Source organism: Podarcis erhardii, assembly GCF_964252035.2.
Source record: "Podarcis erhardii genome assembly, chromosome: 8".
In the NCBI taxonomy this organism is placed as follows: Eukaryota; Metazoa; Chordata; class Lepidosauria; order Squamata; family Lacertidae; genus Podarcis; species Podarcis erhardii.
This window is the reverse complement of record NC_138499.1, coordinates 27138068-27154094: the sequence shown is the minus strand read 5'-3', so window position 1 is coordinate 27154094 and position 16027 is coordinate 27138068. Positions and strand designations below refer to the sequence as shown.

The 16027-nt window shown below is 40.1% G+C and overlaps 1 protein-coding gene across 1 annotated transcript in view; it reads right to left on the bottom strand.

Annotated features, from left to right (window-relative positions):
• The window catches only part of RUNX1T1 (RUNX1 partner transcriptional co-repressor 1), a 144719-nt gene that overhangs the window by 61069 nt on the left and 67623 nt on the right, over window positions 1-16027 (bottom strand). The window contains 3 exon segments of the mRNA XM_081874331.1: window positions 1558-1647; window positions 2663-2904; window positions 5443-5580. Coding sequence (XP_081730457.1) covers window positions 1558-1647; window positions 2663-2904; window positions 5443-5580 — 470 coding nt within the window.

Sequence of the window (16027 nt, the reverse complement as noted above, 5' to 3'; positions counted from 1 at the left end):
CATATCCATTTGTATTGACCACTTTTCTTGGATGAAAGAAGTGTTCTTCAATTTAGGTATATATTGGAGGGAAGGGAGGGTAGTTGACAGGCTCACGGATAAAATAGACCACCTACTGATATCAAATACCAGAGTCAACAGTAATGACAATCATTTTGGAGTACACCCCTATCCTTGACTTATAGCCAAAGCAGGGGTAGCCAATGTGGCAGCTTCTGGATGTTGTGGATTAGAACTCCTGCCATCCCTAAGCATTAGCCATGCTAGGGTGGGGCTGATGGCAGCAGGAGTCCCAAAAAATCCAAAGGGCATAATGCTGGCTGCCCTGGCTAAAAATATGAAGATAGGATTGCTACAAAGTTCAGTTGTACTGACAGAGCCCAAAGATATGTCAACATTGTGGATTTACACCACTGTCCCACCACGGTTGTGCTACTGTAACTACAAACTTGGTGTGAAACTGTTAATGTACAGTGGCAAAAATGGACAGATTTGGGGAGGGGTCAAATCTGCAACAACAATAAACTGACTGGGCTAATAACAAAAGAAGAATGACATGCTACTCATCCCCTCAGAACCCTGATGAGCACTCGGATTCAAGTTTCCAGATACAAATACCCAATGGGAACCTTAACTTCCCTGCTAAAACTGGGGGTACAAATAAAAGACAAATACAGCATGGAGGAGACCAGGATCAGATGTGGGGTTTATTGTGTTAGTTTTACTGGTGCTAATGCTAGCACTTCTGTCCCGATTTCTCCTGATTTCTAACATTTCTTTTACGCTGCAGTACAAGCTGCATTATGGAACTTTGGCACTTTGATGGCTATACCACCATGTCATGCTAAATTTCAGACAGCAAGAAAGAACTGGGATACCACCCCAAATTTCGCCACCCCAAATTTTGTCACGTGAAATTACAGGGCAAAACTACTGTGATTGTCAACTGTGTTGCAAATGGATTCCAGCCCCCTGGAAATAATTAACATTGAAATTAGCACTGAACTTTCTCTAGATTCCACAGGACTTCCAGAAGTGGCTTTTCCACCATGTAATAGTTCACATAAAATGCAGAAATCAACAGGTAAGGAAACATCAGGAAGGCAGAATAAAGTGCCATCGGAATGCAGTCTACATCTCAAAGCATAAACCTACCCCCATCAAATTGGCTCAACTTGTCTCCCATGCATCCTATATTTGCTAAAGACTTTTCCACCCTTCAATACAGGAAAAATTTGTTGTGCAGAAAAGGAATTCTGCTGCCCTGAACTTCCAAATCTTCCACCATGTACCAAGGGAAGTCGGTGTTGGATTATAAATGAATAGTACAAAGTACTGTGTATAAATTAGGAGCTGATAGATTCCATGACTAAGTTAGCAGTGGAAGAAAATAAAATAGTTACTCTGACAGAGTCTCACCCGCTTACACTAAGAAAGGGAGCCCTTAAATGGTAGATTCATTTTCTTCACTCTTAAAAAGCAAAACTGTAACATACATCTGTGACCTAGCAACAATATGGTTTAAAACAGTTTCCAGACCAATGGTCTGTGCAATACCTTCAAAAATGGGATGACAAAAGGTCGCAGTGGGAAGTTAGTAGCTTCTTGTAGTTTGGAATGAAATTCTTCAATTGTCAAAGTAGAATTCTGTTGAATGCGGAAAGAAAAGAAAAAATATCTGACTCAATAAGATGAATAACAGAAATGTTTGGCAACAGAGATTAGGCCTAAAGTACTTTCCACACAGTAACTTTCTTAATTGCTGTATGTTACTGCTGAATAACATTCATATTGTATAAACAACATTCAATTACACAATATAGGAAGCATCAACAGTTTTGTGCCTCACACATAAGGAACAGAATAGGAAAAAAGACATCTGGAAAAAAGAATAAGTGACCAAAGGTTCTGCATGCTCACAAAGGAAGCTGCCTTACATCAAGCCAAACACTGACTGGCAACAGTACCAAAGATCCATCTAGTCCCAGGATAGGAAACCTGCAGATCATCAGATATTGTTGCTAAGGGGAGAAAACACCCAAAAGCAGTCCAAGAAGGATTGAGCACACTTAGTGGGCACCAGGTGTATGTGTGGGGGAAATGGAAAAAGTGAGAGTAGAGAGGGAGGGAATGGAGTATGCTGGAAAGGGGCTGAGTGGCTCTCTGAACAGGAGCATTCTGCACTGTAACATTTTTGTTTCACGTTCTACTTTTGTAATTAATAACCTGTTGATGGTTCTATCCTTTCACAACAGTTGCTAATTCTCCTCTAGAGCCATCCAAGCTAGCGATCACCATCACATTTTGTGCCAGTAAATGCTAAATCGGAACAAACAGCAAGTTCTGGGGGGTTGCCAAGGGCGTTAAAGAGCAGGTTTTCATGGAGAAAGTAATGGAGCTGAAAGAAAAGTGCCCAGACATGGATCAGAGAAGCACAGGCCCATACCTAGAAAGCACTGATGAAAACTAGTGTGGATGAGACCATAGCTGAGACTGTAAACACTTCCCAGCAGCCTTGGAAGGAGGCTGGGATGGGAAGTGAAATAAGTAAATGTATCTAGACACAAAACCCTTTTCCGACTATATAGATAAATAGGAGAAGTTCCAAGTACAGGTCTGGAAAGACAAATAAAAATTAAAGCTGCTGTCATTATTTGCTTACCACAAGTCCTAGCACGAGGGTACGCACTCTCTCCCCAATCTCTGGTGAAATGTCATTGCCAAACTGCTGTAAGGTTGTGAGAAATCTCTTCAGTTTGCTAAGCTGTCTAGCTCCGCAAGCTGGTGGCAACTGCTGATTAGCCAAGGACGATGAGGAGGAAGATGATGGGCCGTTACTAAAGCCATTAGGTGGAGAAGGAGCCCCGTTTAGTGCTGTTGGTGAATGGCTTGTGCCATTGGTTACTAAAAAGGGAGGGGAAAGAAAAGAAAAGAAATATTTTTATTTACTTTTCTGTAACAGAATATATCTGAAGGCAGGCTTCAATGCAAACGTCTGATGATGTGACAGTAGCTTCTTGCATACTGAACATTTCATAGGTCAATGCCATAAACATTTTAGGTCCAGAGGAGGTATTAAGTACAGAAGAAGAGCCTGATGCATCAGACCAATGGCTTCTCTAGTCCAGCACCCTGTTCTCAGAGTGGCCAACTAGATGCCTGTGATCCCACCTGAGAGCAGGACCTGAGTGCAATTGCAGTCTCTCCCACTGTGATTCCCAGTAACAGGTGTCCAGAAGCATACTGTGCCTGACCATGGAGGCACAGAGCCTTATCCTCCATATCTTCTAAAGCCATCCAAGTATTGTTTCTTTATTTACCTACGGTCCTTACCTCCCATCTGCCTAACTTGTCCCCCTGCTTTAAAAAAAGAAGAAAAAACTAGCATAAATGTATTTATTAATTAAACTTGTATACTACTTCACCTGAAGATCACAGGGCAGTTCCCAACACCTACTTTTTTCTGCATATTTTAACACAGATTTTTTCATTGTGGTTCTGGAATGAACATTTAAATCTTCAAATTAGTAGAATTTTAGAGTAAGTGTTGGGCTGAGCTGAATTTTTTCTTTTTGATGTTGTTGTTTTTTGGTATCGATAATTACTGTTTGTATGTCTTCTTGTGGGTTTGAAAAGGACAGGAGAAGAACTCTGCGCACCCCCCCCCCCAAATAAAGTCCGTTTCAAATATTGGACCCATTCCCTTTTTACATTCTGTCTCTTCTGTCTTGTCTTTTCATGACAAAAACTGAAAAGGCAACATTGCCTTTCTTGAGATTTTGAATGGCATTGGCTTTCTGGATCACAAGCTCCTTAAGGGAACAGCTATCTTATTATATATAGCCCTGAGCCAAAAAAAAATCCCAGTTGAGCTAGTGATGATAATGGCTCTAGGAATGAACAGCTGGCTTTGGTGCAGGCTACCTTACCTGCTGTTCTGGCAACAAAACTTTACAGTGTTTAAATGATTACCTCTTTGTTTAGGATAAAGTGGGCAGGTATTGTCTGATAGCAGAAGTGCAATACGTTATCTGTATAAGCGCACTGGTGCTACTTTTAACTAAATATTCCAAGAGCAGAGATAAAACAGATAGCTGTAAACAGTGCAACCACCATGTGCCACAGACTAGCACAGAGGTGGTTAACTTAGAGCACTCCAGTTATGAGACTATAACTCTCAGCATCCCTGGCCATTGGCTAAGCTGGCTCGGGATGACAGGTGTTGAAGTCCAACACTTGGGGAGGGCAAAGGTTAGTCACCTCTGGACTGGCACAATAGAACAAAAGTGCTATGTGATAAGCACTGTCATCATATGGCTATAGGACAGAAGTTCCCAACACTGCGCCCTTCAGATGTTTTAAACCAGAATTCCCACCAACCCTGACTTCACAGGGTGGCAGTCAAAAAATACGGGGAGAACATGAGATTAGGATGGCTGAGGCAGGAGCTACCTCTATTAGGAATTCAGCCATCTCTTGGCTTCCCTAGATGGCAGTAAGAATATGTTCCCATGATAATAAAATAAGACAACCCAGTCCGAAACCTGGAAGTGACAAGGTTGGTTAGCGAGAGATGGGATGGATGTATCTGTCAATTTCACGTTCTCCCTGCTTTTAATTTTTTACATCTTAAATTCAGTTCTCTACATCAGCTTGTGATGTTTTTAAAGCGCTCATGAAAATTAATCAGCATTTTAGTGGAAACGTCCAGTAGTATACAAATTTTGTATGCCTTTTTGCCTACATGCACATTTTTGTGAAGCAGATTTTCCCTAATATAACACATCTCTCTGTGTCTGTTTCATTAAAAATATGCATTTTAATGCATACTTTACCTTGTGTGCATTATTTGTTTGCAGAACTGCACTGGGAAATTTGGAGAAGTGAAGATTGCAGGGGATGGCTGTATTTTGGTTCACACACCATTTCAGAATGTTCAAATTAGTTATGTGAACTGAACCCATCCTGTCGCAATTTCAGAAGACTCCCAAAATAACATGCACAGGTTGATTTCCTCAGCAGGGGGGATGGGAGAGTGCACAATTAGATAAGCCAAGAAGACAAGAGGTGAGGACCACCCCAGCGTACCTTTGATTAGTATGGGTTTAAAAGGATGAGCAACCTTGTCTTCTCATAAGAAACACATATCATGCAACTATCAAAAAATAATAATAAAATATTCCTGAACAAAGTTCTCTGTAATTCTCACCAACAGAAAAAAAAATGCTTGAACTTTAACTACAGGGGGCAAGAAAGCAACACTTGCTATTTCAAAGTATTCATAAATCTATGAATGTGACTCAGCCTCATATATCTCTATACGTATAATATATTACTGCTCATATACATGTGTTAATTATACGTGTGTATGACAGATTTCTTCATCATTGCATGCAGCAATAATCCTGACATAAATAATATAGGAAATAAAAGTATAATTACACGTTGTGGGTGTGAAAGAGCTGGTTCTTGGGGCTCCTTGGGTAGTGGGAGGAGGTGGCATTGTTGGAGGCGTCAGCCTGGATTGCGTCTTCACATCCACAGGTGAGTCTGGCATTGTGGAATGCTTCTCAATGCGATCTAAAACACACATAACATTTTGCTTAATTTTCCTCCCCTCCTCCAGGTAGCAAATCATTTGAACCAAGTCTTCAGCACAAAACCAGGAAAGCAAATAACACATTTTTCAGTGTCTCAGACTATGCTAAAACTGCTTCAAGACTGAGTAACGTTTTTAGTCAAGGTAAGTTTTTGACACCACTTAAGCCCTAGAATGCAGAAAGGAGAGCCTCATTTATAACAGGGTTATAATATAGAATCTTCTGCTCTCCTTTCTGGCAGAGTTCGGGCATGATTTTGCATGAAGTGCTGGTGCCGGAATAAGGAAACGTCATTTGAATGCTGTTATAACATTAAGAAGTATGGGAAAGATGGAGAAATGCATGATCAAATTTATATGTGTGTGTGTTTATGTATTATATAAAATTTATACATCACTTAATTGTATTAAAAAAACAACCTCAAAGTGTTTTACAAAGAAGATAAAACAATAAAACTATCACTAAGAAAAAACTAACAACAATAATTTAAGACAGAAAGTTGAAATAACAATAGACTAAAACCCGATTAAGAGTCGCATTGATTTTCTAAACATCTGGGTAGGCTTAGCTAAACAAAAATGTTTTTATTTATTCAATATGTTTGTAACTCTTCCTTCTTCAGACCTGAACTATCAACCAAAAGAGCAAATAAAAACTACAGCATTTAAAACCACAAGTCCTTAAAAACTGCAAAGCAAGTTTTATTCAGCAATAAAACTACCAGCCTATGAATACTTGGGCAAACAGACAAGTTTTTACTTGGTGTCCAAACAAGAGTTTGCACCAAGCATAACTCTAAGGGGAGGTTGTTGGACAAGTAAGGTCCCCCCAGAGAGAAGGCCCTTTCCTGCATCACTGTATATTGTACATTTCTCAGCAGTGAAATAACAAAATAGACTTTGGATTGTATTCATTGGTGGGCTCTGTCCTAGCAGAATGCACTTCTAATCATGCAGAGTGGATCACCTGATGTTTGCTGTTCCCACCTACTCACTAGGGCAGGCTTCCTCAAACTCGGCCCTCCAGATGTTTTTGGCCTACAACTCCCATGATCCCTCGCTAGCAGGACCAGTGCTCAGGGATGATGGGAATTGTAGTCTCAAAACATCTGGAGGGCCGAGTTTGAGGAAGCCTGCACTAGGGCTTTCCACTAGTGCAAAGACAACATTACATGCAACTCACAGTTTCATCCTGTGCCTTTGCCCAGACACATGTTGTCCCAACAAACCAGCGGCAGACTTCCAAGTTAATGGGTTTAGGACTGGGATGTAAGCCTGCTGACTGCTTGGTTAAATATTCCTGGCTCTGTTTCCCCATTAGCTGTCCGCAAAAAACTCCACAAATTATATAAAGGATACTTTGGGGGATATATCTATATTAATTGTTCTGAAAAGACAGTTCTTTCCTAACATCAAATAGTACTAGAAGCATCTGTCCCAATTTGTGATTATTGTAAGTCAAATTGGACAATCTTATTTGTATTCCTATATGTAATGAGGCACTCAGCAGCATAACATTTGCACAGGTTGTTTGCCTGTAAAATCCAGTGCACATAACCTGAAATAATGCAGTTGATATTCTGAATATTATCTGAGAACCGTATACCTAATATGGACCTAAGCATGTTGGATTTGCTGGGTGTTTTGTGGTCTAAGGGGTGAGAAGGATGCGATTTCATTCCTTCACCACGTTTGAGGAACAATTTGGGAAAAGATTTTCAACTCTGGGCCTGTGTTAAATTTTCACATCATCCTGTGCCATTGGAAGTCTTGGTAGAAAAGAAGGGCAAGTGTCACAAAACACATGTCAAACAAAGTTATCTACATGAACATAACAGAAAATTAAATTATCATATTGCGCTCAAACTTTAACAGGCTATTTATTCATACAAGCGGTTTGGTGAACTTTTTTAAACAGACTAGTAAGGCAAATATATTTGAGCTTTTATGAAAACAAACTTTTATTGATACAAAAACTTTATACCATGCCTCCTCTACAGTCATTTTTCTTTATGGTTTCACATTCATCTCATTTACATTCCAATAAACATTTGTATCTACCATTCCTCAGCTGTGCTATCCTTTTGGCAGTATGATATACAAATAAATTTATGTAAAATGTTACAACACAGAATTTATATATATGTGTGTGTGTGTGTGTGTGTGTGTATAACCTAAATAAGGAAACTGACAATAAAAATAAATGAATCAGATACCGAAAGTTCAAGTAAATATAGGCAGTTCAGTTTGATCAACAATAAGCCCTTGGGATTTCTGAAACACAAATGGGTGAGAAACACAATGCACAGTTCTGGGCCTGTCGTCTTGTGCAAGTCTCACTGAAATTATTGGGGCTTGTGTGATAACATCATCCTGGTAGAATTTGTAAATTCTAAGAAGTTGAATGAACTGCAGTAAACTGCCCCATTACCACTGTAAATTCAATTCAAAATGTTCTACAAAGACATTCATGCTAATTGTTCAGAGTTCTTAAGGCAGGACTGGGAGGGCAGAAGATGGGAACCGTAATTTCATTATCATACCCTAACAGCAGTGCTTATGAATCTAGATATAGGAAATTCAGCACTTGCAGCCTGTGGGACAAAAAGTTACGGCATCTACAAACATGGGTGAAGATGAGTGTTGTAAACTGAACAAACAAAGACGAACCGCTTGGCTTATGCTGCGGTCGCATATTTAACAAGCAAGGACAACAAATTCAAAGGAGCAGGGGAAAGAGCATGAAAATGTTAATTGTTTCTTGCACTCACCTCCACCAACCTCAGCAACAAGGAAATAAACAGCATTCAGCTTATGTTGCAACAGAGGAAGAGAGGCATGGAGAGATATACAGGTTCTCCTAAATAAAGGCAAATATTTCTGCCATGCCAAGAAAGGAGAGAGTAAGAGAGACTTGCCAGAGCTGGCCAGGAGATAACATTGGCAACTGCTGGCCCATCTGGTTTTCATTCTGCTAACACTCAAGCTGAAGTGTTGGGGAATGTATTCCAGGTATATAGATCTGAAAACATGTGTAAGCCTGGATGTGAGCCGAGAGGGAGCAGTATATGGAGGAGAGAAAGAGAGTCATACTCTGCTAAGGTCTGTTGCTCAGGAAAAGGAAGAACGGTGTATCCCCCAGTTCAGCTCTTAATAACTTAAACAGCAACTCCCTTCCTTCACACATACACTTGATCACATTTTACTTCCCATTTTAGAGTTAGCTGATAAATGGGTTGACACCAGGACAAGGAACAGGGTCAAGAGAGAGAGAAAGGGACCTTGGGAAGCCTTCAAGGTCAAGATCATAAATAGTTCACATTCTGTTACATTAATAGATACTGTGATCTATACTAATTTTGCATATTATTTATCCCATTTTTCATTTGTTAATAACTTGGTTCTTGTAAACTCATCATCCTTTAAAAGTTATTTTTAATTACCAATTATGTATTAATTAAGAGCATTTTCAATAATGTCTACATATCTGCTTAGAATTTGTTTTTTGTTGGAACTGGGAGTCACCAGAACTCATAGTGGCTTCAAAGAAATCCTTCAGAGAGTGGTTAAAAACCCATAAAGGTACCAACAATAGTTTTTGTGTCACTGATTTCTTTCCAATGTTTGAAACTTGCAGAACTGAGTTAATGACCAGCACTGACGCCAACAAAGAAAACCTTCACTCTTGGTTCTGTGAACTGGATTTTAACACAATTTTCAAAAGCTGCATTGTTCACCATTACTATGTGCACTGCACTAGGACAGAAAACCAGATCTGCAGTATCTCAACAATAGAAACCTCAAGTATAATGCCAATGACAAGCACAGAAACACTGGGAAATGTTATGTCATTCAAAAAGTCTCCCTGAACCATGATTTCATTTTGTAACAAGCCTTGGATGAGAGGAATATCACCTGGCAAGAACCAAATTTCAGAATACAAGTGTGAAAATTACAGTGGTACCTCAGGTTAAGAACTTAATTCATTCTGGAGGTCCATTCTTAACCTGAAACTGTTCTTAACCTGAAGCACCACTTTAGTGAGGCCTCCAGCTGCCGCCACGCGATTTCTGTTCTCATCGTGAAACAAAGTTCTTAACCTGAGGTACTATTTCTGGGTTAGTGGAGTCTGTAACATGAAGTGTCTGTAACCTGAAGCTTCTGTAACTCGAGGTACCACTGTATAATTAGAGTTCTGAATGGACTGAAAACAGAGAAAGTAGAAGAGTAAAGAAGGCTAGAGAAGCTACAGATGTGTAAGGCATATGTAGTTTTATTCTTTATGTCCACAAAGATGGTTCCATGATCAAGGATCTATGAATTGGCTGTGTCCTTCCTTCTCACAGACATCCTGGGCTCCAGCCACAAGAACCTGGAACAATATCTGGACTATCGCTATCAACAACTCAGGGTGGATAAGTAAACTGGACACTGGGACTTAAATTATGTCAGTAAGCATGCTGTGATAGGCTACCACAGTGGTAGAGTCCAAAATGTCAACCAATACCACTGGATCCAAGGTCTACTCCCTGCAATCATCTCTTCTTCTTCTTCTTCTTTGGCGATCACTCATTGCCGAGTAAGATTGTCTTCCATGAAAACAGTCTTAATAGTGAGTCTATAAGTGACTGTGGAGGCCAATTCTGGATCCACACGTCCTTCTACAGTGGAGACACAGGTTTCAGGTAATAGGCTCCAGCAAATCTTAAGCACGTGGCACAAAAACCTTAGCCCTCCCAACCCAGAGTTCAACCACAGTGTATCGCCTTTTTGCTCAAGTTCTTTTTGGCTTTATGACCTTTAGAGTAATGTGTGCTGCATTTGAAGACTGAGAAAAACCTGAACCTCTTCAAACAGGGTTTAAACCCAACAGCTTCTCAAAATTCAAGGAGGAAAAAGAGCTGCCTGGAACTCATTCTCCTCCGTTCTCCACAATCAATTCATGATGAGGGTAGATGGTGAAATAACAGGCCCAACTCAGCCTATGCACATGTAACCTTCTGGTAACAGGAGAGTCTTAAGATAAATTCATAAAATATGTTTCGAGTCTGCAAACATCTCCTCCATTTGTTTTGCATTATATTTTAAAAATGAAATATACATTCTTGATTCTCTTTTAGCGGCAAAGAGCTAGAAGCTGTGATTTAATCACAGAAGCATTTTGCCCCACTCTAAATTAAAGAATGCTGTAAAACCAACTTTAAATTATGACGTTTCTTCTGTGGATTGTTTTGGTTTCTGACACTGAGCTGTTCTTTGTCATACATTCGGTTCTTATTACGGGAATTATTTTTAACTCTGTAGTTAACTTTTAGGTGAACTGTGATATGTACAGCAAGTGTTTCCAACCTTATAAAAAATAAATATGGAGACAGAGAACGACCACTAAGAAAAACATGTCCATGACAGAGGAAAGCGGTGTGGAGAAAGGCTTTTATAGTCAGAAGCATTTAGTTCACTTCCTGTATCTTAATGGTTTAATCCATTTTTAAAACAAGATGGCCTTTCATATATGGTAAAATTTCAGATTACATGGAAAGTATCCAATTTGAGTGCATCAAGAAAGGCTGTTGCAGGGAACAAAATATGGAATATGTAAATATGCAAGTGATGCCTTTTCAATGGCCAATTCAATGTCAAGCAGTTCTGCAAGTGGTGTGTTTTCAATTTCCTTTTTAAAATAAAAAACGTAGGATATAATAAGCAGTGGCATTTACTTTACTGTTAGCTAGTATAAAGAGTTCCAGATGTATGTCCAGGCATAAAAGATTCTTTAAAAATATTCTTCATTGTTTATGAGTAGTGTTCTTCTGGTAACCCAGGGAAAAATCAGTAGAGTACTTCTAAAGCTTGCTGAATGTATTCATTTTGGTTTTCCTGCCATCTTGTTTCCTTTGGAATGTAGTCCAAAGGAACTAACAACATTTTCAATATGCCTATGTGTTACCATATTATTTGGTTTGCTATTAACTAGTTGTGATAGAGTAAATATACCAGTAAGACAGTAAGATAGGGATATACTAGTTGGGAGATCATATACCATGATTATATATGAAGAAACGGGATGAGGGAATTAAAACACACACACACACACACACACACACACAGACAAACATTAAGAGATTAAGCATCTTGTAAAATTGTTGTAAGATTTAATTATCAGTACATAATAACTGAATTATTTATTAAAATAATTATTGAACTTCATCCACACATCATGGTGTACTTCATAAAAAGTGACAAGATCGGGTGGTATAGGCAAAACCACACAGAAGAACTCTAAAATTAACTTTGACGATTTCCAGAGTAGGGGACTACTTCTGTACAATCTATGGATATAATTTTCTGGGGACATGGGAAAAACAAAATGATTAACTTTTAAAATATAAATTAATGGCTAGACTACCCAAAATTACGACAACACAGCTTCAATTTGATAAGGTTTTCAACAAAATATTCCCTTTTCTTCAGGCCTTTGGCTTTTAATTAACTTTGTAAATTGATTTCAGGGATTATTATTATTATTATTATTATTATTATTATTATTATTATTTTTGCTATCAAGTGTTATATACATTTTATGAAATACATTTATGAAATAGAATCTCTCATTTCATGCACAAAAAAATGTTAGGAATCCTTGTGAGAGGGTGGGTTGGACCCCAAAATATTAACAAATGTGAAGTATCCAACAGTAAGTCACATTGACAGGATTGGATGTGATTAATGGGAATGATTTTCCTTGAATCACAGATGCTCTACTCTATACCTCAAACTTCTTTGAAAGTCTCCTCAGTTTCAAAAGTAGTATGTCTAGGCGTGTGTCAGTATGTCTGCTGTTTGAGAAACCTCAGGAACAAAGCTCTCCTGGCCATGGGGAACTCATTGCATGGATGCTAAGATCTCACCCATGTATCTGTATCACCTTAGTAGCTGAAACAATCAGGACTTCCCCTCTCAAAAATGTGCAGCTTTTCTTGTGTAAGTGAGCAAAAAGATGAAGAAAACAAAAGACAGTAAGAAGAAGAAGAGTTTGGATTTGATATCCCGCTTTATCACTACCCAAAAGAGTCTCAAAGCGGCTAACATTCTCCTTTCCCTTCCTCCCCGACAACAAACACTCTATGAGGTGGCTGAGAGACTTCAGAGAAGTGTGACTAGCCCAAGGTCACCCAGCAGCTGCACGTGGAGGAGCGGAGATGCGAACCCGGTTCCTCAGATTACAAGACTACCACTCTTAACCACTACACCACACTGCCCAATATAACAGTTGACATGATATTCAATGCAAAATGCACTAAACTTTCTGCAACATGACCCAACCCCTTCGCCGGGACATCTCACCAGCTTTGTAGCATTATTATCTCATTCTTTTTCAATGCAAGAAGAATTGGGCACTTAATCTTCTGCGTCACATAATCAGCTATTGTTCAGAATAAATAAAAATCCATCCAGTTTGCTTACTTTCTTTCAGTTTCTGCTTATAACAGTTTTCAAGACTTAACCAGGCCTCATTGTTAAGCATATCTTTCAGAGGCTGAAAATGCAGCCTAAATTAATGAAAAGGGATTTTTGTTACAACAGTCATCAATACCAATCAAAACTGTAACGGGGTTATGCATACCATTACAAGGCAATCTGCCCCAAAAACTGGCTCGAGAATTTTAACTTGATAAGGGAAGGGAGAAAATATGTATGGAGAATGAGAACATATTTGTGTTTTCAAAATGAAATGACAGCCTGACCTATGAGTAATGTTTTTCAGATGAATTTTGTGTGTGCATGTTCCTCTATGTAAAAATCCCAGCATTTCAGGATACAATTTGAAATATGAAGATATTTTGCAATTTAACCATGTGCCGCTGGGGAAAATTACAGACCATTACAGTGATGAACAGTGACTTCTTTAAAATTCCTTGCCTGACATCCCTCAGCTCATCTGCATAGAAAAAGCAAAGAACCCCACATAAATTGTACACAACCAGACCTTCTAATAAGAATGGAAAGCTGCTATGGGCTTCAATTATGGGCGCAAACTACCAGTGTTCTATCTTTGTGCATCTCCATATATACTTCTGGAGTTAAAATTGATTTTTGGAGCAGATGTGCAGTAAGAACTGTAGTGATGAATGACCCTAGGCTTTTTCTCTCTCAGTGCCATAGGGTCACCAGTTCGAGATCCATCACCAACTCCAATTAGAGAAGCCTGCAGCACACTTTGACCCCTATGGGCCTAGGGTAAGGGGTAGATACTATCGTATTTACTTGTGTCTAATGCGCCATCGAATCTAATGCACACCTCAATTTTCAGGTATTTGCTGGCAAATGTAAATGTGCCATTGAATCTAATGTGCACCTTTATTTTTGCAATGTGGTCTAAACCACTGAGCCTTGGGCTTGCCGATCAAAAGGTTGGCAGTTCAAATCCCTGCGACGGGGTGAGCTCCTGTTGCTCGGTCCCAGCTCCTGCCAACCTAGCAGTTCGAAAGCATGCCAAAAAGTGCAAGTCGATTAATAGGTACTGCTCTGGCAGGAAGGTAGACAGCGTTTCCATGCACTGCTCTGGTGTCGGTGTTCTGTTGCACCAGAAGCGGCTTAGTCGTGCTGGCCACATGATCTGGAAAAACTGTCTGCGGAGCGGACAAATGCCGGCCTATAAAGCGAGATGAGCACCACAAGCCCAGAGCCATTCATGAGTGGACTTAACTGTCCTTTACCTTTACCTTTAATCTGGCAAAAAAAGGTGAGCATTAGATTTGAGTTGATACAGTAATTTACAACCAATATCAGAACAACAAAACAGCAGCATGGAACAGCAGACCCCCCCCCCAAATGGCCTTATTTTCCAGCTGTGGAAATTTATACAAGCTGCCCTAGTTTCCGATTTGATCCTGGAATGTCCCACTTTTACTTAGGACATCCTTTTTTTTCATCAGAGAAAGGTTAGAGGGTATGGAGTTATCTGACCCACAAGCCATCTGAAGGCAGCCCTGTACAGGGAAGTGTTTTTTTTTTAAAAAAAGGTTAATGTTTTATTATGTTTTTATATATGTTGGAAGCTGCCCAGTCAGATAGTTTTAAATAATAAAATTATTACTATTATTATGGGATAGGATGTTGTCAGGGGCTGGGCAGAGGAGGAGTGTTGGAAGCCGCCTCTCCATCCTGACCCTTCCAAGGAGGAGGAAGAGGAAGACAGGGGTTTGCGGGAAGTCACAGCTCAGAGGCAGATGAGGGGGAAAGTTGGGAAATAATGGGAGAGGAGGAGCAGACAGAGGTGGAGCAGCAGCTGGCTGACACATTGTCACTAGAAAGCATTCCAGACCCACCATCTCCCAGAACCCGGAGAGCCTTAAAAGTAGGAGAGCAAAGAGCTCAAAGACAGAGGGCACTTAGTGGCACCCATAGAGGAGGAGGTGATGAGGAGGAGGAATGAGGAAGTGGGAGGGGTGGAGCTTCACTTGGGACAACACCATTGGGTTCCATAGCCTCTCTCTGTAAAGTTTGAAATAAAAAAGGACTGTAAGAAACTTTCCCTTGCCTTTGTACTTTCCTGGGCAGCCAGCTGGGGGTAGCTGACAGCATCCTGACAGACGTCTCTGACAGACGTCAGAGAAATGTTGGAATAAAAAGGTGAAGGTAAAGGGACCCCTGACCGTTAGGTCCAGTCGTGGCTGACTCTGGGGTTGTGGCGCTCATCTCGCTTTATTGGCCAAGGGAGTCAGCGTACAGCTTCTGGGTCATGTGGCCAGCATGACTAAGCCGTTTCTGGCGAACCAGAGCAGCACACAGAAACGCTGTTTACCTTCCCGCCGGAGCGGTACCTATTTATCTACTTTGATGTGCTTTCGAACTGCTAGGTTGGCAGGAGCCAGTTTAACGCAACCAGGGTGGGGTTGTGCTGGGGGTCCGTTTTGTGGAAAGTAGAATTGGAAAATGCACAAAAAGATGGCAAAACTGTGGCTATGTACCTTAAATTCATGCTAGTTGAATTTTTAGAAAGGGCCATAAACAATTCAAATCCCTGGTTTTTACATTGAAAAGGCCTTTGGCTACACACAATAAATTGATTGCATTCCCCATTGCTCATCCCTAGCTTTACTATTGACCTTAAGAAGCAGGTTTTTGGTTCTGCAAATGGGTCTACTCTAAGCAAGTTGAAGTCCGGAGCCAATCTATCATTATTATGCTACCAGTGTAGTTCAATGGAACTTACCCCTAGGTAATTATTGCAGTCAAATTCCAGCATGCTAATTGTTGCAATACCCTTCTATGGCACATCCAGGCGCTGGGGTCTCAAATTTCAGTTGTGCCCTGTACAATGCCAAAATTCAGTGCCCAATTCTAAATAATATTTGTGGTACCCCAAGGCTCTGTGTGCCCAGTGCTACCAAACCGGTCGTGCCCCCTAATCCTCCTTGGTCCAGG